The sequence below is a fragment of the Lampris incognitus genome, chromosome 15 (genome assembly GCF_029633865.1).
Source record: "Lampris incognitus isolate fLamInc1 chromosome 15, fLamInc1.hap2, whole genome shotgun sequence".
NCBI classification, from domain to species: domain Eukaryota; kingdom Metazoa; phylum Chordata; class Actinopteri; order Lampriformes; family Lampridae; genus Lampris; species Lampris incognitus.
In genome coordinates, this window is record NC_079225.1 from 46928928 (window position 1) to 46955573 (window position 26646).

The 26646-nt window shown below is 43.7% G+C and overlaps 2 protein-coding genes across 8 annotated transcripts in view; both read right to left on the minus strand.

Annotated features, from left to right (window-relative positions):
• The window catches only part of snx14 (sorting nexin 14), a 55534-nt gene extending 41552 nt beyond the window's left edge, over positions 1-13982 (minus strand). For 2 of the 3 annotated variants that reach the window (XM_056295015.1, XM_056295013.1), the window contains exons 1-12: positions 13844-13982; positions 13349-13502; positions 12340-12460; positions 11814-11890; positions 9833-9911; positions 9475-9518; positions 9274-9361; positions 8282-8366; positions 7463-7619; positions 6269-6344; positions 3253-3297; positions 2124-2204 (exon numbers count right to left, since the gene is read on the minus strand). In XM_056295015.1, coding sequence (XP_056150990.1) covers positions 2124-2204; positions 3253-3297; positions 6269-6344; positions 7463-7619; positions 8282-8366; positions 9274-9361; positions 9475-9518; positions 9833-9911; positions 11814-11890; positions 12340-12460; positions 13349-13485 — 990 coding nt within the window. In that variant the 5' untranslated portion in view covers positions 13486-13502; positions 13844-13982. Of the gene's footprint in view, positions 1-2123; positions 2205-3252; positions 3298-6268; positions 6345-7462; positions 7620-8281; positions 8367-9273; positions 9362-9474; positions 9519-9832; positions 9912-11813; positions 11891-12339; positions 12461-13348; positions 13503-13834 lie in introns of all 3 variants that reach the window. The other variant, XM_056295014.1, reaches the window with a different exon arrangement.
• Positions 13983-15000: 1018 nt separating this feature from the next.
• LOC130124925 (heterogeneous nuclear ribonucleoprotein Q-like) overlaps positions 15001-26646 on the minus strand; it is a 33876-nt gene continuing 22230 nt past the window's right edge. Inside the window, exons 9-11 of one of the 5 annotated variants that reach the window (XM_056294283.1) lie at positions 18978-19099; positions 18337-18721; positions 15001-16656 (exon numbers count right to left, since the gene is read on the minus strand). In XM_056294283.1, coding sequence (XP_056150258.1) covers positions 16618-16656; positions 18337-18721; positions 18978-19099 — 546 coding nt within the window. In that variant the 3' untranslated portion in view covers positions 15001-16617. Of the gene's footprint in view, positions 16660-17971; positions 18722-18977; positions 19100-26646 lie in introns of those variants that run through there. The other 4 variants (XM_056294282.1, XM_056294281.1, XM_056294280.1 and 1 more) reach the window with 4 other exon arrangements.

Below are 26646 nucleotides of genomic sequence, written 5' to 3' on the forward strand. Positions count from 1 at the left end.
GAATATTACAAACAGTTGAAATCAAAATCAGTTGAAATCACAGGTTCCATTCATCGTCAATGTAGTGCAACGTAAAGCTGAAGTATGGTTCCATCGTTCTACCTGACCAGAGACCAGACGTGGCTGCAAAGTCCCCAACAGGTTGTAGTTCAGCAGCTACCTTCTCACCACATGTTGTGTACGTGTTGGCCAGGTTGTGGTTCAGCAGCTACCTTCTCACCACATGTTGTGTACGTGTTGAACAGGTTGTAGTTCAGCAGCTACCTTCTCACCACATGTTGTGTACGTGTTGAACAGGTTGTGGTTCAGCAGCTACCTTCTCACCACATGTTGTGTACGTGTTGAACAGGTTGTGGTTCAGCAGCTACCTTCTCACCACATGTTGTGTACGTGTTGAACAGGTTGTGGTTCAGCAGCTACCTTCTCACCACATGTTGTGTACGTGTTGAACAGGTTGTAGTTCAGCAGCTACCTTCTAGCCACATGTGTATATGTTGAACAGGTTGTAGTTCAGCAACTACCTTCTCACCACATGTTGTGTACCTGTTGAACAGGTTGTAGTTCAGCAGCTACCTTCTCACCACATGTTGTGTACATGTTGAACAGGTTGTAGTTCAGCAGCTACCTTCTCACCACATGTTGTGTACATGTTGAACAGGTTGTAGTTCAGCAACTACCTTCTCACCACATGTTGTGTACATGTTGAACAGGTTGTAGTTCAGCAGCTACCTTCTCACCACATGTTGTGTACATGTTGAACAGGTTGTAGTTCAGCAACTACCTTCTCGCCACATGTTGTGTACATGTTGAACAGGTTGTAGTTCAGCAGCTACCTTCTCACCACATGTTGTGTACCTGTTGAACAGGTTGTAGTTCAGCAGCTACCTTCTCACCACATGTTGTGTACCTGTTGAACAGGTTGTAGTTCAGCAGCTACCTTCTCACCACATGTTGTGTACGTGTTGAACAGGTTGTAGTTCAGCAACTACCTTCTCGCCACATGTTGTGTACATGTTGAACAGGTTGTAGTTCAGCAGCTACCTTCTCACCACATGTTGTGTACATGTTGAACAGGTTGTAGTTCAGCAACTACCTTCTCACCACATGTTGTGTACATGTTGAACAGGTTGTAGTTCAGCAGCTACCTTCTAGCCACATGTGTACATGTTGAACAGGTTGTAGTTCAGCAACTACCTTCTCACCACATGTTGTGTACATGTTGAACAGGTTGTAGTTCAGCAGCTACCTTCTCACCACATGTTGTGTACATGTTGAACAGGTTGTAGTTGAGCAGCTACCTTCTCACCACATGTTGTGTACATGTTGAACAGGTTGTAGTTCAGCAACTACCTTCTCGTCACATGTTGTGTACCTGTTGAACAGGTTGTAGTTCAGCAGCTACCTTCTCACCACATATTGTGTACCTGTTGAACAGGTTGTAGTTCAGCAGCTACCTTCTCACCACATGTTGTGTACATGTTGAACAGGTTGTAGTTCAGCAGCTACCTTCTCACCACATGTTTTGTACATGTTGGGCACCGCTGTTTGGGGAAACATATTTTGATGTCGGCACAGCGTATCTTTTGTCGAGGGTTTTAACGACATGTTTAAACCCTTTATGTTTCTCAGTAGCTATGGGAGCCATATCCTTCACCGTGTAATATGCAATGGCATCAGTTATTTCTTTCCATCTTCTTGAATCCTTGGCATATTGTTTGGTAACTGAAATTGTTTTTCCACAGTGTTTACATTTGACTTCTTTTTGTCGTCTTCGCTGAAGCCAAAATGTGTCCAAACGACGGACACGGTATTCTGTTTAGGTGTAAGCTGCTCAGGTTGAGGCCTATGTGTTGGCTCAGTGTCAGTGCTTGTGTCATCCATGCCACCAGCTTGCTTTGAGTGAACTCGGACGAACGTTAGTTGGACGGGGCAGAGGCACATGACTGAACATGACGTAGTATTTTTTTTTTTAAAGGGACAGTTCATGAACACATACATTGGGGAAATTATTAACCGACATGAGCAAGACTAAGTCGGTGAGAGTTTCTTAATGTTGGTTTCGATACACTTTTGGTTAATTGCCCAGCCCTAATAGATAGATAAATAGATAGACTGGTACTTACAGACGGCTTCTTGTTGCAGACATCAGCATATTTCTGCAGGAATGGCACCAACGCTGAGGGGGGCTCGGTGGCGGGCTCCGGCTGGAGGGACAAAACAGAGTCTCAACACAAGGGGGCACAGTTGTCACAAAACCCTGCCCTGTCCTCAGAGTAACCCAGTTTCTGGCTAATGTTCCACAGTAACCACATTAAGATATACTTCTCAACATCAGCCTGGATAAAGTGTAAGCCTCTGAATTCTGTAAAGAGACCCACTATAATCAATTTAATCCATCCATCCATTATCCAACCGCTTATCCTGCTCTCAGGGTCGCGGGGATGCTGAGCCTATCCCAGCAGTCATTGGGCGGCAAGCGGGGAGACACCCTGGACAGGCCGCCAGGCTATCACACAGGGCCAACACACACACACACACACACACACACACATTCACACCTAGGGACAATTTAGTATGGCTGATTCACCTGACCTACATGTCTTTGGACTGTGGGAGGAAACCGGAGCACCCGGAGGAAACCCACGCAGACAAGGGGAGAACATGCAAACTCCACACAGAGAATGACCTGGGATGACCCCCAAGGTTGGCCTACCCCGAGGCTCGAACCCAGGACTGTCTTGCTGTGAGGCGACTGCGCTAACCACTGCGCCACCGTGCTGCCCGTTTCAGAGATGAACTCATAAATCTGTGTATGACTCTGTATATTAAATGTAGAAAATATCAAACAGGCTCCATGGAGACAAAGAGCACCTACAGGAAACGCGTTGAGTTCAAAATAGAGCAATTTACAACTTAGGAGTTACTAAATGAAACAAAAAAGTCCCCATCCCCGTCTTGAGTTGAAATATCTAAAAAGCCTCCATCTTGTGCGCAGAGATAATCCAGTGGTTATATTTCCGCTGAGCTGGGATCAAATTCCACCAGCATCTCTCCTTCCATGTCTCACCATATTCTGTCTTCCTCCCAGCTACATTAATAATAAAACAATAATGTGAGTGGACTGCCATCTCTCCTTCATCTTCGTCAGGGCATGTCACAAAGGGATTTCCTTTTTGTCGACCACAATCTGAATTGATGTCTTTTTCGTGTCAACTCCGCAGGAGTTCCAGTTTGAATTACATTCTCACTTACCGGAGTGTCATCCACAAATATGAGTACCATCAGGTTGACAGTATCCTGAGAAGCCAAGAGAGAGACAAGCTTGGTGAATTTGACTTACAACAATAACAATAAACATTTTATTTAAAGGCGCCTTTCATGACACTCAAGGTCACCTTACATCACATACAATAAAACAAAGCAGTAAAAACATCAGGGCAATCAATAATAAAACACACAATAAGCAATAGAGCATACATCAGCAGAAGTTAAAAAAAGATTAATTTTATGCAGTTAATAACAACAACAACTTAGTTTTGTATAGCGCTTTTCAAGGAACCCAAGGATGCTTTACACTAGATGAGAAAAAAAAAGAAGATTAAAACAAAGACCAAAAGACCACAGGCCTTAGTAAAAAGATAGGTTTTCAGTAGTCTTTTAATTAAAATTGTCCAAAGAAGCAACATTGTAGATCTCTGCTAGAATACAGTTCCAAAGGGTGGGGGCTGCCACACTAAAGGCTTTATCCCCAAAAGTCCGCAGGCTGGTGTGGGGGATGGAAAGCAAGTCTGTGTCTGCGGACCGCAGAGTCCGGGACAGAATATAGGGGTTGAGGAGGTCTGTTAGGTACTGGGGGGGTAAGAGCAGCCTGGTAGCTGAATTCTGCACATAATGAAGCTTGTCTAGGCCATTGCTAGGTACCCCAAAACAGGAGTCTATCGCAATAATCCAGACGGGAGGTTAATGAAGGCATGGATGAGGGTCTCTGCCACGGTGTCTCAGAGTAGTGGCCGGCGTCTTTTGAGGTGAAAGAAAGCAGATTTGGTGACGGATTTGATATGTGGCTGGAATGAGAGGGTGGAGTCCAGAATGACACCAAGGTTGTGGACTTCTGGGGATGGGCAGATTGAGCAGCCATCCACATCAAGGGGAAGATGTTACAATGTTACAATTTCACTGAGCAGACGCTTTTATCCAAAGCGACATACATCTGAGAGTTAGTACAACACAAGCAAGGATCTAGTCAGGAGGCAACAACGCAAGTAAGTGCCAAAAAACTAGGTTCAAATCCGATAGGACATAGGTGTCAACAGGCAGTGCACAAAGGCAGTGCATAGGGTGCATTGAAGCGATTTTTTTTTAACACCATCATGTGTGGAGGCGTTCATGAAAGAGCTGGGTCTTTAGCTTCTTCTTAAAGATGGAGAAGGACTCAGCGGATTGAATGGAGTTTGGTAACTTGCTCTACCACCGGGTGACTACAGAAGAGAAGAGTCTGGCTAATGACTTAAGGCCCCATTGTGGCGGAAGTGCCAGGCGCCTTTCATGGATAGAGCATAGTGAGCAAGACTGAGTGTAGACCTGAATGAGGGAGTTGAGGTAGGTGGGAGCTGTTTTATTTGCCGTTTTGTAAGCGAGCATTAAGGTTTTGAATTTGATGCGGGCAGCAACTGGGAGCCAGTGGAGGGATATGAACAGCAGGGTGACATGTGCTGTTTTGAGTTGGGTGAAGACCAGATGTGCTGCCGTGTTCTGGATCATTTGCAGAGGTTTGAAAGTGCATGTAGGGAGCCCTGCCATTAAGGAGTTGCAGTAGTCAATGCGTGATATTACAAGAGAATTTTTTCAGAGTTGGTCTGATTATGGCAACCTTCAGTGAAGGGGGGACTGTACCAGTGGACAGAGAAGAGTTGATGATGGAGGTTATCAGAGAGATGGTAGAGGGCAGGCATGTTTTAACTTGGGTTGTGGGAATTGGAACCAAGTGACATGTGGAGCTGCTAGACTTAGTAAGAAATTCAGAAGAGTGACTTTCAGTAGGAAGACTGAAGTCACATAGGACAGTGGACGGGGACAGTTTCATGGTGCTTGCTGATGCTAAGTCAGTCTGCATGATGTTAGCAGAGGCTAGCTGCTCATGAACGGTACTAATTCTGGAGTTGAAAAACTTCAAAAGATAGAGCATTGTTCATTAGAAAGGTTACTGTTCATACTGGTTTCAGGTGGATTTAGTAACCTTTTAACTGTGGAGAAGAGAGTTCCAGTGTTCCCTTCAACTGTACTGATGATATTTGCATAATAGGATGTTTTAGCTGTTGAAAGAACATTTTTGTAATGGAATATATGATCCGAATACACTTGTTTGTGAACAGCAAGTCCAGTCTTAGTGCAAAGTCTCTCAGGGCGCAGTATGGGCAAATGAGACAACCTGTGTTTTCAGGGGGGCTAAAGTATCACGTACAGGAGATAACATATTATTGTAGTAGTCCATAAGATCAAGAAGTAAGGAGGTGGGAGCAGGAATGGGGTTCAAGGTAATTAAACTGCTGAGATCATCTGGATTAACATATCTAATCTTGCAGTATGATATGGTACGATGCACCCTTGATTTACTGAGTGGTAGGTTGGTGTTGAATAATGCAGCTACATGGTCAGAGATGGGTAGTTCAGCAGAGTTGACGTTATATGGTGTGATGCTGGAACAGCAAACCAAGTCAAGGATATGACCCTTGGTGTGGGTTGTAAAGTTTACATATTGCGTTAGATCAAAGCAATCCAACATTGCTTTAAAAGCTTTAGTGAACATATTGTCAGTGTTATCAAAATGAACATTTAAATCCCCCATTAGGATTATATTTGGAGACATTGCACTAAGGGTGGTTAAAACTGTTGAGAGTTCAGTGATAAAAATATTCAATGCCTTAGGTGGTCTGTACAGAGCAGCAGTCATATACTTAGTCATTCATAGCTGTGTGTATTTGTTTTAGGTGTAATTTCACTGTTTTGGTTGTTTTAGGGTTGATTTCCTGCTTTGCGCCATCTTCCTTCATATCTTACTTTGTCTTGGCTTTGCCATGTTATCTGCTGCTACATGTATTCACATTCCCCACAGGGTTCATTACATTTCATCTGGAATAATACAATGTAATCAGTTTTGAATATAATCTAATTATCTAATCATTAAAGTAAACTACCGGCCTCATATTTCATGTTTTCTCAATACTTTCCAACAATATGTTTGGAAACACATTAGCAATATCATACTTACAGGATCGGCCATGAAGTCCATGGTTGGCAGGATGACAGAGCCAGCCATTACTTCCCTCAATAAGAGAGCCAGAGACCTGGGGCAGAAAACATACAATGTTCACTGTAAATACCTTAACGTGCCTTTAGTAGTACTGAGGCTAGCAGGATTAAGCTAGTCACTTTCAATCTGGTCTATTTCAAGTGATTCAGTACCATCGTTATGTGCTCTGTGTAGTACATGGAAAGGAATTCCCTCCCTTAACAAACCAATTAAACACAAAACTGACTATGTTAACAGAAGCTATCGTTCATTTGCTGCTGGTTACAAATGTTCACCCTCAATTATCTCTTAAAAGGTTGAAATACGACAGTGGTCTTGTGTAAATGTACTATCTTCCAACATGATTTGTATAGTGTCCTGTCCTTTATATGTCCTGCACTTTCCCTTTGCTTGTTCTCACTTTGGCATTTATGTTAATTTAGATGCTAAACCATCACTGAGAGCTCAAATAAAAACCTCAAGTTTGTGAAAAAGGTTGATGGACTTCAATAATGTATCAAAGCCTGTGTCCTTTAACTGAAATTAAAGTGGGTTTTCCTGCCAGGTACAGGATGGGATTGAATTGGATTGAAAATGTAGTGAAACCTGTTGTTTCTGTTCATTACTTTATGTTCTGTTGGTCTGTTGTCTGTATTTACAACCACATCAAAGCAATTCAAAATGAAAGAGAGGGGTGTCCGAGTAGCGTGGCGGTCTATTCTGTTGCCTACCAACACGGAGATCGTAGGTTTGAATCCCGGTGTTACCTCCGACTTGGTTGGGCGTGCCTACAGACACAATTGGCCGTGTCTGCAGGTGGGTATGTGTCCTGGTCACCGCACTAAGTCAGGGCGCCTGTTCGGGGGGGAGGGGGAACTTGGGGGAATAGCGTGATCCTCCACTGCGCTAAATCTCCCTGGTGAAACTCCTCACTGTCAGGTGAAAAGAACCGGCTGGCGACTCCACATGTATCGGAGGAGGCATGTGGTAGTCTGCAGCCGTTCCCGGATCGGCAGAGGGGGTGGAGCAGTGACTGGGACGGCTCGGAAGAGTGGGGTAATTGGATGGGTACAATTGGGGAGAAAAAGGGGGCAATATCCAAAGATCCAAAGAAAAAAAAAGAAAAGAAGGAGAGAAAAGTCCAGTGAAATGAGCTCGGCGCTGGTATCTGACCTGCAGTCTGTGGCTTTGGGGGGCATGATGTAGGTGAACAGCATCTCCGTCAGCTTCCTGAGGTACAGCAACTCATCTCTGCGGTTGCGCAGGGCGATGTGGAGGTCGCTACCATACTCGTCCAGCGCCGCCTGCTGTAAGCCTTCCTCATTCCTCACTGGCAAGACAAAGACACACAAGTTACAGCATTTAGTTCAATAGTACATCCCAAACCTCAGCACGGGTCATCCTCGCATGTAGCTGGTAGAGAAGACCAACTAACCGATCACGTGTTAAGCTTTGGTAGCAGTTGATGGGCTGCTGGAGTTAAACTTTCTTGACCCGAGTACAACAGCATATGTGATGCAGTTTAACTAATACCTTTATCTATATGTCTGTAGTTCTTGTCTTATGTCAATAAACCAACTATAAAATATTTAGTAGACACGAACTGTCCCAACAGACTGTTCATATTCAGCGCTCACACACATTCATGATAATCAAACTCCTCCACACCCATTTCCCTCAGCCAGTGTTTCTCTGTATGTTGAAATTCTCTTGATTTTATTTTTTGTGATTGAATTTTTAGCTTTAGCTTGATGTTGCCATCATAAACTACTGTTCACCATTTACCTCATCAACTAATTTGTTGTCCAGGTTATTATTCCTCCAAGTTTACTTGCACTGTGATTGTTTTGGGGATAAAAAGTAAATATCTGAAGTTATTTTGACCAAACCTGGACAACATGACTGTCGAATGTCTTTACTTTTAACAAGTTTTCCAGCGACTGTCGGAACACACTGATTTAATTCTGAGGACGTCTGGACAGACATGCAAACCTTTCTGCCGAGCCTTCGTGAGAACTTCAATGTGCTTCATGGCAGCCTTCATCACTTTGTCAGCAAACACAACAGGGATGTCAACCTGTACAAGGGCAGTCCATAATAAACAGTTGACCATTTGACAAAAGCGAATATAGCACTCAGGACACGTCACGTCAAACAGACAACAGTCAGGAGTGTTGTTAGTTGTAGTGGGCTGTACTTTGTGGATTGAAAACCTTCTGTAATTTATTTACAAGGTGTTTCAACCAAACCAGTGTATCATGAAGACCTTCAGAAAAACAAAAAGAAAAACTGACGATGCTGAACATCTTCAAGTCAATCCCATGTGCTGCTAATAATAATACTAACACAAATACTACTACTGCGTCTGGGTAGCGTAGTGGTCTATTCCATTGCCTACCAACACGGGGATCACTAGTTCGAATCCCCGTGTTGCCTCTGGCTTGGTTGGGCATCCCTACAGACACAAATGGCCGTGTTTGCGGGTGGGAAGCCAGATGTGGGTATGTGTCCTGGTTGCTGCACTAGCGCCTCCTCTGGTCAGTCGGGGGGCCTGTCCAGGTGGGGGGGGCTGGGGGGAATAGCGTGATCCTCCCATGCGCTACATCCCCCTGGTGAAACTCCTCACTGTCAGGTGAAAAGAAGCAGCTGATGACTCTACATGTATAGGAGGAGACATGTGGTAGTCTGCAGCCCTCCTTGGATTGGCAGCGGGGGTGGAGCAGAGACCGGGACGGCTCGGAAGAGCAGGGTAATTGGCCAAGTACAATTGGGGAGAAAAAGAGGGGGGAAAAAAGCCAAAAACAAAACAAAAAAAAACATATATACACACACACACACACACACACACACACACACACACACACACACACACACACACACACACACACACACACATATATATAAACATATACATATACAAAACATATATATATATATATATTTACTCCTACTACTAATAGAAAGTATAATAGTCTTGCATTCACCTTCTGAGCTCTGCGGACGAGCACCGATGCAAAGAATCGAAAGGTCATCCTCAGTTCATCAACGCAGGCCTCATCATCGGTGATGTCCCTACAACAGCAAGGTCCACAGAACAGGAAGCAGATTAAAACATGTACCGCTGCAGTGTTCATAGTCCCAGTTTACATTTCAAAAAATAAAAAGAACTCCTCAATTCTCCTCACCTGTACCAGGGGAACACAAAGTTCTCCAGAACCAACTCAAACACCTATGGGTCAGAGACAAAGCCAAAATATGGGTCGAACAAATCATCTTTTCTAATTTCTGGAAAGTTCACCGTGATAATCTTTCAGTTTTTCGACTATTTGAGACTTCCAGTCCAAAATGCTTTGCACCCATTTTGGGGAATAGAACTTTCCCAATTATGTAGTTCAAGAACTCATGATTGGGAATATCTTCAATAATACTTAGAGATGCTAAGTTTTACTATTCCTGCTAGCGATCACTTTGTCAGAATAGGAGCTACATACAGTTTTTTGAAATTATATTTTTTCCACATTGTAAAAACATCCAGTCAGGTACCTCTGCTATTGAAGCGTCCACCTTGGAGAACACTTTTAAGTCCAACCATGGCTGATAGTTTTCAAGGAGTAGCGTTGGCCTGTAGATAATAAGACACGGATCTGTTCAGTACATCTAGGCCAACTGGACCTCGTCTTACAGTCACCATGTAAGTCGCACTATCTGAATACATCCATTAGGTGGCAAACTCACACAACTGCAAAAATGTCAGTCCTCTAAAAACCCAGGCAGAGTCCTACGTACAGAACAGTTCTAGTTCTGCCAGGTACAACACTGACTAGACCACTGGACCAATACAACCTGCTGGGCCAAACAAACTTACATATGGAATATGAGTTCATAATTATTCATTCAAAATTAAAAATGTATCTTCTCTTTTAGTGTTTTCAATATCTTCTTTCAGCTGCTCCCATTAGGGGTCGCCACAGCGGATCATCCGTTTCCATCGCTTCCTGTCCTCTGCATCTTCAACTCTGCCACCTCCAGCTCCACCTCCTGTCTTTTCATCAGTGCCACTGTCTCCAAACCATACAACACAGCTGGTCTCACTACCATCTTGTAAACCTTCCCTTTAACTCTTGCTGGTACCCTTCTGTCACACATCACTCCTGACACTCTTCTCCACCCACTCCACCCTGCCTGCACTCTCTTCTCCACCTCTCTTCTGCACTCCCTCTTACTTTGGACAGTTGACTCCAAGTATTTAAACTCATCCACCTTCGTCACCTCCACTCCTTGCATCCTCACCATTCCACTGTCCTCCCTCTCATTCACGCATATGTATTCCGTCTTGCTCCTACTGACTTTCATTCCTCTTCTCTCCAGTGCATACATCCACCTCTCCAGGCTCTCCTCCACCTGCACCCTACTGTCATACTTATCATACATACTATATCATACCTTACATATATATGTACATATACACACACACACACACACACACTTTTTCCCCCGGCAAACATCAATGGTGTTGATGCTCAACAAATGAGGAGCGGAATGTTAAGATAGATCTTAATATTCTATCTTAATATATATTAAATCTATATCATATCTTATCTGGCCTGTTAGTCTGTCCATCACCATTGCAAACAAGAAAGGGCTCAGAGCCGATCCTTCATGTAATCCCACCTCCACCTTGAACCCATCTGTTATTCCAACACCTTACCACTGTCACACTTCCCTCATACATATCCTGCACCACTCCTACATACTTATCTGCAACTCCCGACTTCCTCATACAATACCACACCTCCTCTCTCGACACCCTGTCATATGCTTTCTCTGAATCCACAAAGACACAATGTAACTCCTTCTGGCCTTCTCTATACTTCTGTACATATTATATTAAGATAGATGTAGGAAAAAACTAATTCATAGCAGTACAAGCCTGTTTTGTGCGTCACGCATTCATCAGCTGCCAAGTTGGCTATAAAGTTACACTGTAACTTTATTGACAGCTGATGATTGCTTATGGCATGAAACAGCCTTGTACTGTCTCATAAAAAATTTACTTGAATCACCATTATATATATACACACACACACACACACACACACACACACACACACGTGTATACTGTGGCTGGTGTGCCATCAGCTCAACAGTAAACAGTTCCCACCCTTATAAAAATGGATCCTGGGACCAAAGCTAACACAGACAGTATTACAAACTACATCACACTATATGGGAACTCTGTTGTACAGTAATACTGATTGTCATAGCCACACCGGCATCAGGTTTCAATCTTTTTCCTGCTGGTGTTGTTTCCAGCACCTACGTGTTTGCCGCTGCACCAGTGTTCGTCCTGTCCAGTGAAAACATTTAAACAGCGGTATATGGAGACTGGAGAGTGTCTCCAACCATGGTAAAGATGACTGGTGGTGTTATGGAGCCTGACTACATCATACACATGGAGGAAATAACAACCATTTAATGGAAAAAGGTGTGGATGTAGAAATGAGTTTCTACAGGCTCAACCTACCGGTGGCGTTTACACTTCACCTTCCCACACACAGCACAGCTGTGACCCAGAGGGAACAGCTCCGCCCTCCCCTGCTCCTGTTGGGGGAAGGCAGGTAGGGGTGTTAATATAAAATACATTGAAACCTGTCATCCCATACTCAGCCTACCTTCATCATAAGCTATGTGACTTCCTCTGTTGTGATTGCAAAAAAAACAACAACAACAAATCATCGCACACATCTTACAGGTCATTCTCTCCCAAAAGCTGTGCTTAGTGATGAAACCACTACAGATGTCTCTGTTTACACAGGTTCTGCAATGCCATTAGTGTGTTGCTGTTATTGCAACACACTAAAGAGAAATTGTTTGGAAATGGAAATATATTTTATATGATTACTACTGTTAAGTGGCACAAGAACTACATAGCACTTCGTTATTTAAGAGTGGTGGCACAGCAGTTTGATGTGATGACATTTCAACATTTCTCAGTTGTCATATCTATCCATCTATCCAGTGAAAAATAGACTAAAATATTTTTGTCTTACTTTGTTCCTTGGTTTTATAGTGAAGAAGACGTTTGGTAGAAGAGTCTCTGGTCCCAGAGAGCAGTAGAAAGTTATGAAACCAGCCAGGAAGGACCAGAAGACCATCAGAATGTGGATATACCTGAGAGGAAATAATTATACAGCACAGAATTACACCTTCATGATGCGATTACCTCATCTCATCTCATCATCAGCCGCTTCTCAGGGGTCGGGTCGCGGTGGCAGCAAGCTAAGTAGGACACTCCAGACGTCCCTCTCCCCAGCAACGCCCTCCAGCTCCTCCTGGGGGATCCCAAGGCGTTCCCAGGCCAGATTGGACATGTAGTCCCTCCAGAGAGTTCTGGGTCTACCCCGGGGTCTCCTCCCAGTTGGACGTGCCCGGAAAACCTCCAAAGGAAGTCGCCCAGGAGGCATCCTAATCAGATGCTGAACCACCTCAACTGACTCCTTTTGACGTGAAGGAGCAGCGGCTCTACTCCGAGCTCCCTGGATGATGATGATGATCTAATTAATTAAGAATATTTTTCACTTTAAGGAAAATATTCAGTCTTCTATGTGTGTAGCGAAACTTGGCAGTTACAGTAGCATAATTGCTGGAAGATTTAATTGATGTATTTTGACCAGACTTCCCTCAAAAATACAAATGTAGTTGATGAATACTCCATGCTAAACGTACAGAATCTGCTCTAAAGGAAAAAGAAGCTGCATCAGAACTGTAAATAACGGACAGGTGGGAGGTCATATCAAAATCACCAGCTGGAACAGCATATTTTTACGTTGCACGTTAAATCTTTTGGTTGACGTTAATCCGTTTTCACGTATTATGTGTATGCAACGTTAATGCAAAAAAGACTGTTTTGCTTTTGTGGGCTTGCAGCGATTTGAACAGAAGCACAGCTGAATCAAAGAAAGGCAGCAGGGCGGCCGGGCCTGCCCAGACGTCACATGACGGGGCTACAGAGCAGGCAAGCCTGCGAGGAGAGGCGACACATCCTGAACGTCACGTCACCTGCTGAGCACCACCGTGAACGAGAGCAGGGACAGCAGCAGGAAGCAGAAGACGGGGTATTGACGAGCAAACTCTCGCAGGACGTCCATCCCGAGGCTCTTCTTCAGGTTCTCCAGACACGTCTGAACGCCTGCCATGCTGCCGTCAGCGGGACCTGTTGACAACAACACGAACACTGCCACGTGACCTGCTGCCACAGACACGGGTCGGGCGAGCCGGCTCGTCTCTGCGGCACGCTCCGCACATTAACATGCTAACGCCTCAACGTCAAGTGCACATAGACAAATAGGTCACGACGAAAGAAAACAGACGGAATTAGAAGTAAGAGAAGAAGAGAAGTTAGGAAAACTGCTCTGCTCCGTTTACACTGTAAATCTCACGGAGGACAACAGCCAGACCAGTAAAACCAGTAAGGCCAGATAGCGCCGAGACCGGCCGAGGATAAGTTCTCACAGCGACAGACAAACCAAGACATGTACACGTAACTGCTCCTACCCGCGGGCGCATTCTCCGTTTCTATGCCAAATGTACGAATTTCGAGTAAAATCTCAAGTTTTCGGTGTCATGTTTCCTTGTTTGTTTTGTTTTTTTCCCCTCGACTCGGACTTCCGGGACAGATGGGACGTTTTCTGATCCTATGTACGTCACGTCCGCTCCAGCGCACCGGGTTTTTGAATCTCGCTGACGTCACGTCCGTCACGGCGGAAAAACAACTCTTGTCATTAAAACGCGTGTTTGGCACGTTCCCCTTGTCGTTAAATTGTATCTTTATCATATTATTTGGATCGGAACTTCTTCGGCGAGATACTTTTCTATTTAATTTCGCTGAATGTTTAGCAGAGCTGTTTTAACTTCTTGTGGACAGGATGCGTGTATAAATGTCTTTACGCATGATCAATAACGCAGGTAAAGAACCCAGACTGGGGTTGAGATTGAGTAAGGGGTCATTTGGAGGACGGCGGGACGTTTCTCTGGATACACGTGGTGTCCGGACGAACTGGTTCGGTTTCTGTGACTGGTTGTGAATAAAGAAAACCCACCGGAAACGTTATGCTGAACTCGCGTTCTCCGTCCAGTTGTCTGGCTGTCGAAGATCCAATCAAAACTTAAACGTTAACTTGGACCAGAACACAACCAGAGCTGTGAGGTCCAGATTAAGTCCAGTCCATTTTATTTGTACAGCCCGATATCACGATTACATTACTATCGATCGCAAAATGAGGGTTGTACACTTCAGAATAACGGATTTTTAAGGTGGGGAGTCATGCCCTCAAGTTGCCTGGCTTGCGGTGCCTCAGAGGCCACGTTTTAACTTTGTGAGGGGCTAAATTACAGCAAGTCAAGTTATCCTACAAAACTGTCAGCTTCTCCTCGTAGGTTTTCCCAGTTTAAATTTGATTTTTGTAGACTATATAACGCCATAAAATTGGCGATGAGTGACTTGAGTTTAAAGCACCTGGCTGAATAACGGTATACATGATGGGATGGCCTCCATGATCCAAGTTTCCAACATTTACTGTTGGGGAAGATTTCTGCAAGGGAATTTAAGACGTTATTTAACACAATTCCGGCCATTTATCAAAACCTATGTATAACTTGTACTGTCGCAAACTGAAAATTTGAAAATCAAGCACACAACACAGATTCAAATCAATATCTTTATTAGAAAAATAAGTTTCACTTGCCTTACTGTACAGTATAAAACAATTTAACTTGCAAGAATGCAAACACGCAGTTAGCTACTAAATAAAAACAAAATAATGACATTTACTTTTACATGAAGACTGAGAGGAAGAGTACAAAGGCTCAAACAATGGTTCTTTCCCACACAGGAAAACAAAGAGAAGTTTGAACATCCCTTTATTTCATGGGATAACAGCAGCTTGCTCAGGTGACGGATATGCTGCTACTGACATGCTCAACACGGCCCTGGTTCAAGAGTGTCCCAATGCCCAGGGTACGATATATTCTCCATCCCCAAGTGCCGCGTGTCTCCCCGGGCCCAATGTCTGGGCCTGATGTGATGGTTTTGCTCAGTGATGTATGCTAATAGTAGCTGGGCAATATAACTGTCAGTCAGAATGTATTACTCTATAGATATATTTGCATTCACAATAAATGTGCAGGTTGGCATGAGGACTACAATTTCACAAAATCTGCAAAGCATCTAGCCATGTTCACTGAACATGAGTTTTTGTCCATTCTTTTTTTGGATTTGCTTTCGCTTTTTTTTCTTCTTTTTTTTGTGGAACAACATTCCCAAACTTATCCGGACCTGGAAACTGGTCTTCTTCAGATCTACATAAGAACCCGAAAAGGCAGCTCTGGGTAATAAAAGACCAGGAGAACTGTTTGTACAGAGACAGCTAGCACACATCATCCTATCAGGGACAAATGTAAAACAAGAGTTTCCCTGTTCAAAAACGGAAAAGTCCCTCTGTAGAGGTGGCTGTTTGCTGGCATTTCACATATTGCTTAAAAAAAGAAAATACCCACCCCCCTTAACTATCATACAAACTTGCGATACAAAACACCAAACTTTTCATGTATGAAGATAGCAAGGCTCGATCAGGCTCATTTCAGAGAGATTATCCAATGTTCTCAGTGTTTCCCAAGCCCCTCCCAACAGTGCACACACCTAAGCTTCATCACTGCTCCTGCATGACTTCATGTTCATGCAGGGGCAGCAGTTTGTTAGTATGCATTTCAGGACTGGGCAGCTGAGTACTCCAATACTGAGGTAGTTAACCAACCCATCTGTAGACTACAGTTCTCAAAGAACTATCTTGTCCTGGAACACCCAGCAGCTAGCGCTGGGAGGTCACACCTCTCACACTAAGCATTCTCATAATAAGTTAAAAACAGTACAACATCTATTCAGTCATAAAGCTGTAGTGAAAGACCCCCCCCCCCAAAAAAATCCTATAATACTAATTACACATTAGCATCAAGTGCCAGAGAGCCACGCCAATCCTGGACAAAAAAGTGCAAAGACATTTCCAGAAAGAAGTTCACAAGGAACTTTTGGTTTAGCAAGTCTAAAAATGGCTTCCTATTAAAGGGGGAAACACACAGGTATGGAGGTCGGATGATCATTTAGTGAGAAAAAAATCTTAATGAAACAAACTCATGAATAACTTTCTTGTCAAAACGTGGCAGTTGGGGAGATATATGCTCCTTTAAGGCTATAATACCATTGGACCACTGAGTCAGGTGACCTTACCACCACTTCCACTGGCAGCTTGCAGAGTGCGAGCACCGGTCAGTCTTCAGAGAGAGCCGTCAGGACCATCCTCGACCGCTTTTCCCTGCTAGCCAGGTGACAAAAGGAGGCAATTAGAAAGGGCAACAGTCACAATAAAGCTATAGTTCTGCACACCCCTCCCCCCCTACACACACATATACAAAGAATTATGCAGTTACTGTGGTGACGTTTTGAGGAAAAAAAATGCAAACATGAGCCAAAATTATTCAATATATTCTTGAAGAATCTCATAACCCTGAACATGGCATGCGCCAACTTAATGCCTGTAGGACTAGTCGGCCAGGCAGAGTACGGGCTGTGATCTCACTACAGGGGATTTTGAGAGTGCAATTGGTTGGCACATGCAGAGGCTTTGGGGTTAAAAAAAATTAAAAATAAAGCACTACAAGCAAGTCAATCATGCCAATTACTTCTCATTAACATACAGTAGTAAACTTCAAAATAAACGTGCAAAGATTAGTATCAAGACCTTAAACAGCTTGGTAGATCTTTTAAGGACAAGTAAAAGCTTAAAAAATGAATATCAAATTGTGCTTTTTCCCCCCACAGTAGCGACAGGGTCTTTAATAACAGAATTGTAGGTGGTGATGCTTATGTCCCTACACATTACGGCGACAATCAGGAAATTTAGAACACCAATTGTTGAAATATGATCGTCAGTACAGCTTTTCCACATGGAAAGAGGTAAGGATGAAATGTGTCACTACATGGCACTTCTAGATACCCACTAGAGGTAGGTGACTTGAATTTAATGGCATGCAAGGTGAAATTGTAACATGTGGCCAAACATTGGCAAACCTTTGGTCCACTTCTTCCCGAAGGAGCCTTTAAAATTTGAAGGCAATTTGAAGAGAGAATTTGCCGAAACATGAATTTGCAACACAATTTGAGGTTTTGTACACGTATGCGTGTATGTTTATTAAAGCAGACAAACAGCAAAGTATACAAGCCAAAATGTAAAGCCAAAAAATAGGACTGCCTTGGTCCTTTTTCTTTCCAATAACAAGACACGCAGTAAGTACTCTGACAATACAAATTGTAATTTCACTTGTTTTAAATACATGTTTAGGAAACATTAACTTTGTTGCTGTAAGCTACTTAAAACATGAAAACCAGAATGCATAAAACATACATAAAGCTATAGCCAAATAGACAGCTTGAGCACATAATTGCAACCTAAAAGGTTTCCTTTTTTTAAGTTTTCAAACTTGGCTATGGAAAATCTTAAAAAGTAAGAAAATGAAAACATAAAATTATTTATTAGAGCAGTTCGCCAGAAGCAGGGAGTGTGGCTTACTGTCTGAGTCCGAGCGGAATATTAAAATATGTACAAAAAAAGATTTCTTGCCAGATGTCACTAATTTGTGGAGAAAAAAAAATGAACAATACAAACTTAGGCAACTGTATGAGATTTAGAGCCAATCGGATTGAGTTTCTATGTAGGAAAAAAAAAAAGAAAAAGAAAACAGGGATTATTGTTATTGAAGCCCTGCCGTTTCTACTTCCACTGTTGCCCAAAACAATCCTGATAAAACTCCTGGCTGTCAGATTTGTAACCATAGTTACTAGAATGATCACCACCTTGAAGCGGTTGCTGGGCAATGGGTTGAGAGCCCCAGTTCTGATTATTGGTCTGGCGACGCTTGGAATCTGGCTGGCTGTAACCGTCAGCTTTGCGCTTGCCTCCCACATTTCCACCGCGGCCACCCCGCGCACCACGTACCCCTCCTCGGCCTCTCGGCTGCACGCCTCCTCGGGAGCCCCGCACACCTCGTCCCAGCCCGGGACCGCCCCGCTGGGAGAAGCCGGACCTGCCCCTGGGGGCCCCTGCGCCTCCTCGACCCCTGGCTGGAGAGGCCCCTCCCCGGGAGCCCCTGCCACCGCCCCCCCGCCCTCGGCTAGGGGCCTGGAAGTCATCGTAGCCGTAGTAGGGGTCATCGTAGCCTCCGCGGTAGTTGTGGTAGTCGTAACCGTAGTAGTCATAGTAGTCCTCATAACCGTAGTAGTCAGGGGGAAAGGAGTAGCCGCCCCTGGCTCCACCTCTGCCCCGCCCTCTGGCAGGAGGGGGCATATGGGGCGGGGGGCCGTAGTAATAATAGTCCTCATACCTGTTGTGAGTGAGACGAGACGAGATATGTTGGACCCGGTTACACATGATCTCTCAGATTAACAAGGCTTTAAATCTAAACTCTAAAGCCTTTCAAAAAAAAAGATGCTTTACTGATAAAATGACACCATATTTAGCAGTTTTAGGTTAGCAATTTTAGCTACTGCATAAATTAGTTTCATTTAGATTATGTAAACAGCATACAAGATTGTCCTAAGGGTCCTACAGTGCTGTTTATTTTCCCCAGCAGGACTTACACATTTGACTTCGCTGCTTGTCTCTGGGCCTTGCGTTCCTTCCGTTTCTGATCAGGAGGCTTGGCAAAAACGATTTCAATGTGTTCCCCCTCCAGCTCCTTTCCATTCATCTCTTCCATTGCCTGAGGAAAACGGCAAACCATGAACATTTAATGGTTACTGACAGTTTTTAGTGGTCAGGTGACCAAAGACATGAGACAGTTCTACTAACAGAACCTTCGTCGTGAAGGCTTGAAAAAACAAAAAAACAAAACAAAACCTACTTTGCGCCCATGATGACAAAACCTGACGGGGTATGTTTGTCATACAGAAAACACAACACTGTGTGTGCTGTGAGCCTAAAGCCCTTATCACGTATCACAAAAATAAAGAACATCACAGGGGTTGAAATAGCTGTACACTTAAATTGTAAAGAAGTTAATTTGAGGATTTTAGGTTTCCATAATTAGGGGTCTGAACACAGAAGTGCTCGAACCCTGTTGTATCTGTTAGCATTATTTTCCTTCTTCTTCTTCTGCACTGTAAGTATTGGCGTCTCAGAAACCGTAACAGCTACAGTTCCCAAACTTGGCAGATAGGCTGGAAATCTCACTCATTACTCAGACAAAACAAAACAACGACTGGCCAGATGGTGGTGCTATAACAACAAACTTTATGTTTTGCCCTATAACTTTTGAACCGCAAGTTTCAGAAACAAAAACTTTTTTTTTGCTTGATTTTGTGGGTCCAGACGAATCTATATATATAGAAGCCACCCCCAAATTTTTAGCAGTTGTCACCAAATTCAGTACAGAGCAAGGACCAAGCAGGAAAAAATTACCTTTATTCAGATTTTTCATATTCCGTACAGTTTTGATTATGCAAGCAAATCAATTTTTATCAAAACAGCTTATTTTCCAAAATTTGCAATAACTCATGAACACATTAGATAACCTGAAATTTGAGACACGTCCAGGAATGTTCAATAAGCGCATTAAAGCGCACTGCGCTTTACCTATAGGAGGTGCCACAAATGAGAAAAGTTTATATCGCGATCTGTGGTCATGACTCAGTTGATGCATAAAATTTGGTAATGATAAATTAAAGCAGGCATGGCTTATTACAACAAATCTAGATTTCGAGACATTTTGCATTCCAAACCAAAATAATAACAATAACAATAAATCCCCTATACGTCCTACAGAATTGAAACATTTTCAGCACGTCCAACTGATTGTGTAAAAGTTTGAAGTCTGCCACTGTTTCTCAAAATATGCATAATCAATTATCATCTATCTCCACAAGTCTTAATTCAAATGCTACCAAACTGATGTCTTGTGCTGATGCTCGATATTACGTTTCATATGGTGTTCAGATGTGTCAAACGATGAGCCTACAGTAACATCCAGTGTATTACTGTATTAGTACTGTATGCTCAAGATTTTCTATTTCACCAAACGTTTGATCAAAATCTTGGACAATACACCTGTATCAGCAAACGTCTGTCGGATTTTTATCACTAAAACTGCTACAACTGGCCCTAAAAGTTTGCTCAAACGCTGTGGATGGGGCTTAGATTACAAAAAAATGTCATATCTCCCGAACATTCTGTTGCTATTGCAACCAAATTTGGGGTACATTTGTAGATATGTCCGAGCGACCATGACAAATTTGGTGAAAGTGGCCAATAGGTGGCGCTTTAGCACATCACAAGTTTAAACCATAATTAATTAACCGAATCAGTCCCATTTATTAGAAATGTTGTATGCTTCTTCATTGCACAAAGTTTTAGTGATATCCGATAGGACGTCTTCATACGCCCATACAATATGGCCGCCATCATCCAATCAAATTTCAGCTGTCAACACAGACAATTATGTACGACTGATCATCTTAAAATTTGGTACACATTTGCAGGAATACCCCAGATTCAAGCCTACAACATTTGGTCATAATCGACTTGATGATGGTGCTGACACAACCCACGTTACGTTTTGGCATCCTGCTCAAAAAACACTTAGTTTTGAATCAAAATTTTGGCTCCCCCTAAATTCATGTGTCATGCCAAATAATGTGCAGGTACACTCCAGATGTCAGGCTACTGCGAAACTGCTTGGACTCCATTAATTGCTGGTTGCGGCTGTACCGAATGATCATATACTGAATCGTCATACATGGTGCCGCGGATGGTAGCCTCGGTTCTGCGCTGTCTTGTACTTTGTTTTTGTTTAGTTTTCAGTGCCCACTCACTGATCACCTACAGCAGGGAAGAACTTTTAAGCCTCCAACTGTCCACTGGAAAAACCGAACAGACTTTTTTAACTGACTTTAACTTAAAAGTTTTAATGAAAGTCTTGCGGAGCTTTTGGCTCTATGCAGACTCCGATGGAGATGCAGACAAGGTAAGCGAGCTGGCGTGCTTGTTAAACTACGATAGCTGGGACTTTAGAACCACACTACCATCAATCCACCTGACGAAATGTCCGCTCTCTGGTCAACAGGATGGACGAACTCCTACTCATAAACAGAAAAAAACTATGGACTTTTTCAGATCTGCCACGCTGTGCCTCACTGAAACCTGGCTTAGTGAACATATTCCAGCCAGCATACTTCATCTGCTGCAGTTCCAACTCATCCAGGCGGACCGCGAAACGGAGCTACTGGAAAAAAAAAAAAACAGGGTGGCAGCATATGCGTCGACATGAACGAGGGTTGGTGTACGGATGTCACAGTGTTAAAGAAATCACACAGTCCTCACTTAGAGACCCTTTTCATTGACCGTAAACCATTCTATTCACTGTGGGAATTTTCATCATTTGTTCTGGTCGGTGTCTATAGCCCACCTCAGGCCGGTGTTAAAACATCTGAATGGGGCATCCAGGGAGCGTAGCAGTCTATTCCACGGGATCTCCAGTTCAAATACCCGTGTTACCTCTGGCTTGGTCAGGCGTCCTACAGACCGAATGTGGGTATGAGTCCGGGTCGTTGCACTAGCACCTCCTCTGGTTGGTAGGGGCGCCTGTTCAGGGGGGGTGGGGGAACTGGAGGGACTAGCGTGATCCTCTCACACGCTACGTCCCCCCCTGGCGAAACTCCTCACTGTCAGGTGAAAAGAAGCGGCTGGAGACTCCATATGTATTGGAAGAAGCATGTGGTAGTCTGAAGCCCTCCCCGGATCAGCAGAGGGGGTGGAGCAGCAACTGGGACAGCTCGGTAGAATGGGATAATTGCCGGACACAATTAGGGAGAAAAGGGGGGGGGGTGATTAAAAAACAAAAACACCTGATCAAATTACAAACATGAAGCGCAAATACCCAGACTCCCTTTCTCATTATCCTTGGGGATTTTAACAGAGCAAAGCTCAGCTACAAACGGCAAATACAGACAGCATGTTAAATTTCCCACTAGGGAAGAAAACACTGGGGATCATTGTTCCACAATATTAAAGCATGCCTATTGCTCTGTCCCCCATGCAGCCCTGGGACTCTCTGATCACTGTCTGACTCATCTTATCCCAACCTACAGACCGAAACTACAATCTGCAAAGCATTTGGTTAAAACTGTGAGGAACTGGACCTATGAGTCAAGACTGGAGCTCCGGGCCTGCCTTGGCTGCACTGATTGGAGTGTTTTTGAGGCTGCATCTACAAACCTTGATGAACTTAGTGACACTGTGACATCTTAGATCAGCTTTTTTCAGGAAATGTGTGCCCACCAAAAAGTTCTGTACCTTCAACAACAATAAGCCCTGGTTCACAACAAAACTCAGGCAGCTTCATCAGGCCAAAGAGGAAGCCTTACAAGAGTGGTGATGAGATCCGGTACAACCAAGCCAGAAATACACTCACAAAAGGAGATCAGAATAGCAAAAAGGTGCTACTCTGAAAAGTTGAAAAACAGGTTTCTACCAATGACCCAGTATCAGTCTGGAGAGGTTTGAAAGTCATTACCAACTACAGGAAACTATCCCCTCATACTGTAGTGAACCATCCACTGGCTGCCAATCTAAATGGGTTTCACTGGTGGTTTGATAAGCACACTTTCACACCCCTCACACTCTCCGGCCACAACACACAACTGCACCCCCTGCCAGTCTCTCCCCCTTCACCATCCAACCACACTCAGGATCTGTGTTGAGGACGTGCGCAAATTCTCCCTGAGACTGAAGACCAGGAAGGCACTGGGCCAGGGTCGCATATCACCCTCCAGTTTGAAAGTCTGTGCTGACAAACTGGCCCCCATTTTCCCGCTGATCTTCAACAGATCACTAGAGCAGTGTCAAGTCTCCTCCTGCTTCAAGAGCTCCACTATTCCCGCAGTTTCCAAGAAACTCCAAATCAAAGGGTTAAATGACTACAGGCATGTTGCCCCAACGTCTGTGGTCATTAAATGCATCGAGAGACTTGAAGGATATGGATTTAATTATGGAGGCTTTCCACGCACCACGCTTCATGACAAGAATCCAGCCACTGAGGATGCAGAAGCCAGTGCATTCTTAGTACCCATCCCAAGCCCGGATAAATGGTGAGGGTTGCATCACGAAGGGCATCCGGCATAAAACCTTTGCCAAATCAAATACGCGGATCATAAATCAGATTTCCATACCAGATCAGTCGAGGCCTGGGTTACCAACGACCACCACTGGTACAGTTGGTCAGCAGGGTGACAGTGGAAACTATGCTACTGTTGGGCGAAGGAGGCAGCGGGACGGGAGGAAGGGTAAGAGTATGGAATTGAGAGACGGAACTTTGAATGTTGGTGCTATGACTGGTAAAGGGCAAGAGCTGGCTGATATGATGGAGAGAAGGAAGGTAGATAAAGTGCCTTGCAAAAGTATTCAACTCCCTTGCCAGTCATCACTAATTTTTGGATTATTATATTATATTGTATTGAAAAGATACTCACATATCTGTTCCTGAACAAAATTATTTTTGTGAACCCATAAGCTCTAACAGCATGTTCCCAAAGTCAAAACAAGCTATGTTTCTCTGACTTTTTAACTTAAATTAAAAACTAAAATATAGAGCTTGTGTAAGTATTCAACCCCTTGTGCTCTGAAAGCTCCAAGTTTACACAAATGACAAATTATTCCTAAAACAAACTCAGGTAAACACAATTGGACATAATTAGTGTGCACATCTTCCAGTTTCAGTTCAGAGGGGATGGCAGCATAGTAAAAGAGCTCTCGACGAGAAAATAAAACTGCCCCAAAGTGAATAAACTAACCAGCGAATTGCATTAAAACGTGTGAGAAGGGGCTTAGATGATGTCTAGAAAGAGTCGGAGGGCAGGTAAAAAGTCAACTAACATACAACTTGTAGACGAGATGCAGCTAGCAGAAGAAGCTAACGTTAGCTCTCCTGTAGCTGGCGGCGCTAGCTCGCGAGCCAGGGCGACACTGGGTCAGAGAACGAGGGGGAAACGGCGAACTTGGCGGTGATACTGAAACAACTAAGAGAAGTCGGCAAAGAGTTGAAAGACTTTAGAAAGGACAATAAACAACAGCTGCAAGACTTCAGAGGAGAATTGGCCAAAACAAACGTGAGGCTCGACGACGTGGAAACCAGGGTTGCTGGGAATGAAGATAAGCTCCAACACAGACAATATACTGGCGGAGATGTTGACGACGCAGGAAAGGCTCCTGCCTCACCATCTATGATCCGCTTTGTGGAGAAACTGCTTAGAGAGAACCTCAACATCCCCTCTTCAACAGCATTACAGATCCAGAGGGCCCACCGAGCGTTATCACCTCCCCCGCCAGAAGGTTCCCAACCTAGATCGATCCTGGTAAAATTCCTTTGCTTCACTGTCAACGAAGAAGTGCTCAGTCAAGCTTGGCAGAAGAGAGGCTTCATGGGGAACAACAACAAGACAAACCTCGACCACGACTATCCGCCAGAGATTCTGGCCATGAGAAAGGAACATACAGAGGCTCGCAAGGTCCTGAAAGAGAAGAATTTGCGGTTTCGGACACTCTACCCGGCCCAACTGAAAGTATTCCATGAAGATGGAGCAAAGACCTACAATTCGGTGGAGGAGGGGACGGTGGATCTAGCGAACAGGGGGCTCCCAGTGAAAGTGATCGCACTGCCAGCAACCCCCAGAGAGAAACTAGAGATGGTCGTCGTGGCAACGTGTGGGGGGGCAGCGCCCGCAGCGGACCAGGGGAGCTACAGGATACAAGGAAAGGCTGCAAGTATACAGACGTGAAGAGAAGTAGTATGTGTATATAGGTCATAGACGTCACAGTGAAATATAGTCATTGTCGGGTTAAAAGGCTTCAACTGTGATGAAGGCTAGAGGGCCTTCATCACAGTTGAAGGCCCTCTAGCTCAGGTAGTAAATAGGGGTTTTCCTTCAAAGACTAAGGGAAGCAGTGGAAGTGATTCACTGCTGGAAGTGTGGTTAATAGCATTTATGCTTCAGTTATACACCGCATATTTCTTTTTTATTTCTTATTTCCTCTGTTGTTTTACTAGGGGGGGTTGCCTGCTGCTGTCTGATGCTTGTTTTTTGGTACAATTATTTTCGCGCAAAATTACATGCAAGACGGGCCAGTGAAAATTATTTCATTTAATGTAAATGGGGTGTTGAATCCGATTAGGAGAAAGATTTTATCTAAATTGAAAAAAGAAAAAGCCCAGGTGGCCCTGCTTCAGGAGACACACGAGTCATTCAGATCATTTGCTTTTGAAAAGAATGGGTTTTAAATATGTATTCTCTTCATCTTTCAAGTCTAAGCATAAGAGGGGTGTGGCTACTCTGATTTCTAATACACTTAATTATGAACATATTTCGGAGGTCTGTGATGATGAAGGTAGATTTGTCAGGATAACAGGGAGGATAGAGGGGTTCTGAAATAACGACACTAAATATATATGCCCCTCCTGGGAGTGACTGGTTATTTTATAGGAACATTTTTGATTTAACGGTGGACTCACAGGGTACGGTTGTTTGTGGGGGTGACTTTAATCTCAGACTCAATCCCAGACTAGATTCCTCTAATCCGAATAGTCAAAGTAATTCACTCACAAGAAAGGTTAATTCTTATATGGAATGGGCATAATTGATGTGTGGAGAGAGTTGTACCCCTCTATCACAGACTATACACACTACTCAGGTTCGTTTACAGTTTATGCTAGGATTGATAATTTTTTTATGTTTAAAGTGGCTGGATTTAAAATCAGAGATTGTGACATTTTAACGAGGGATCTATCTGACCGCAGCCCTATCTCTATGTCCTTGCTTGTGGCTACGAAGAAACGTAACACCCTATGGAAATTGAATTCACATATCCCTAATGACCCTGCTATAGTTGCTAAATTGAAGGACGATATAAAAGAATATTTAGAAATTAATGACACGGAGGAGGTAACACTAGTGATTTTATGTGACATGCTTAAAGCGGTGTTGAGAGGTAAATTAATTTCTATCACTTCTTATCTGAAGAAAACAAAGGGGCAAAAATTAGCAGATCTACAGGGGAAATTAAAATTGAAACAACAGGAAGATATTAACCCTGACCCCAGGTTGAAGCAGGAAATTAGGAAAATACAGGGTGAAATCAATGACATTTACACACAAGAGGCCCAAAAGAATTTGATTTTCCTGAGGCAGAGGTACTACGAAATAGGAGGGAAGTCAGCAAAATACCCGGCATATAAATTGCGCCAGCAACAGGAAGAGAGTA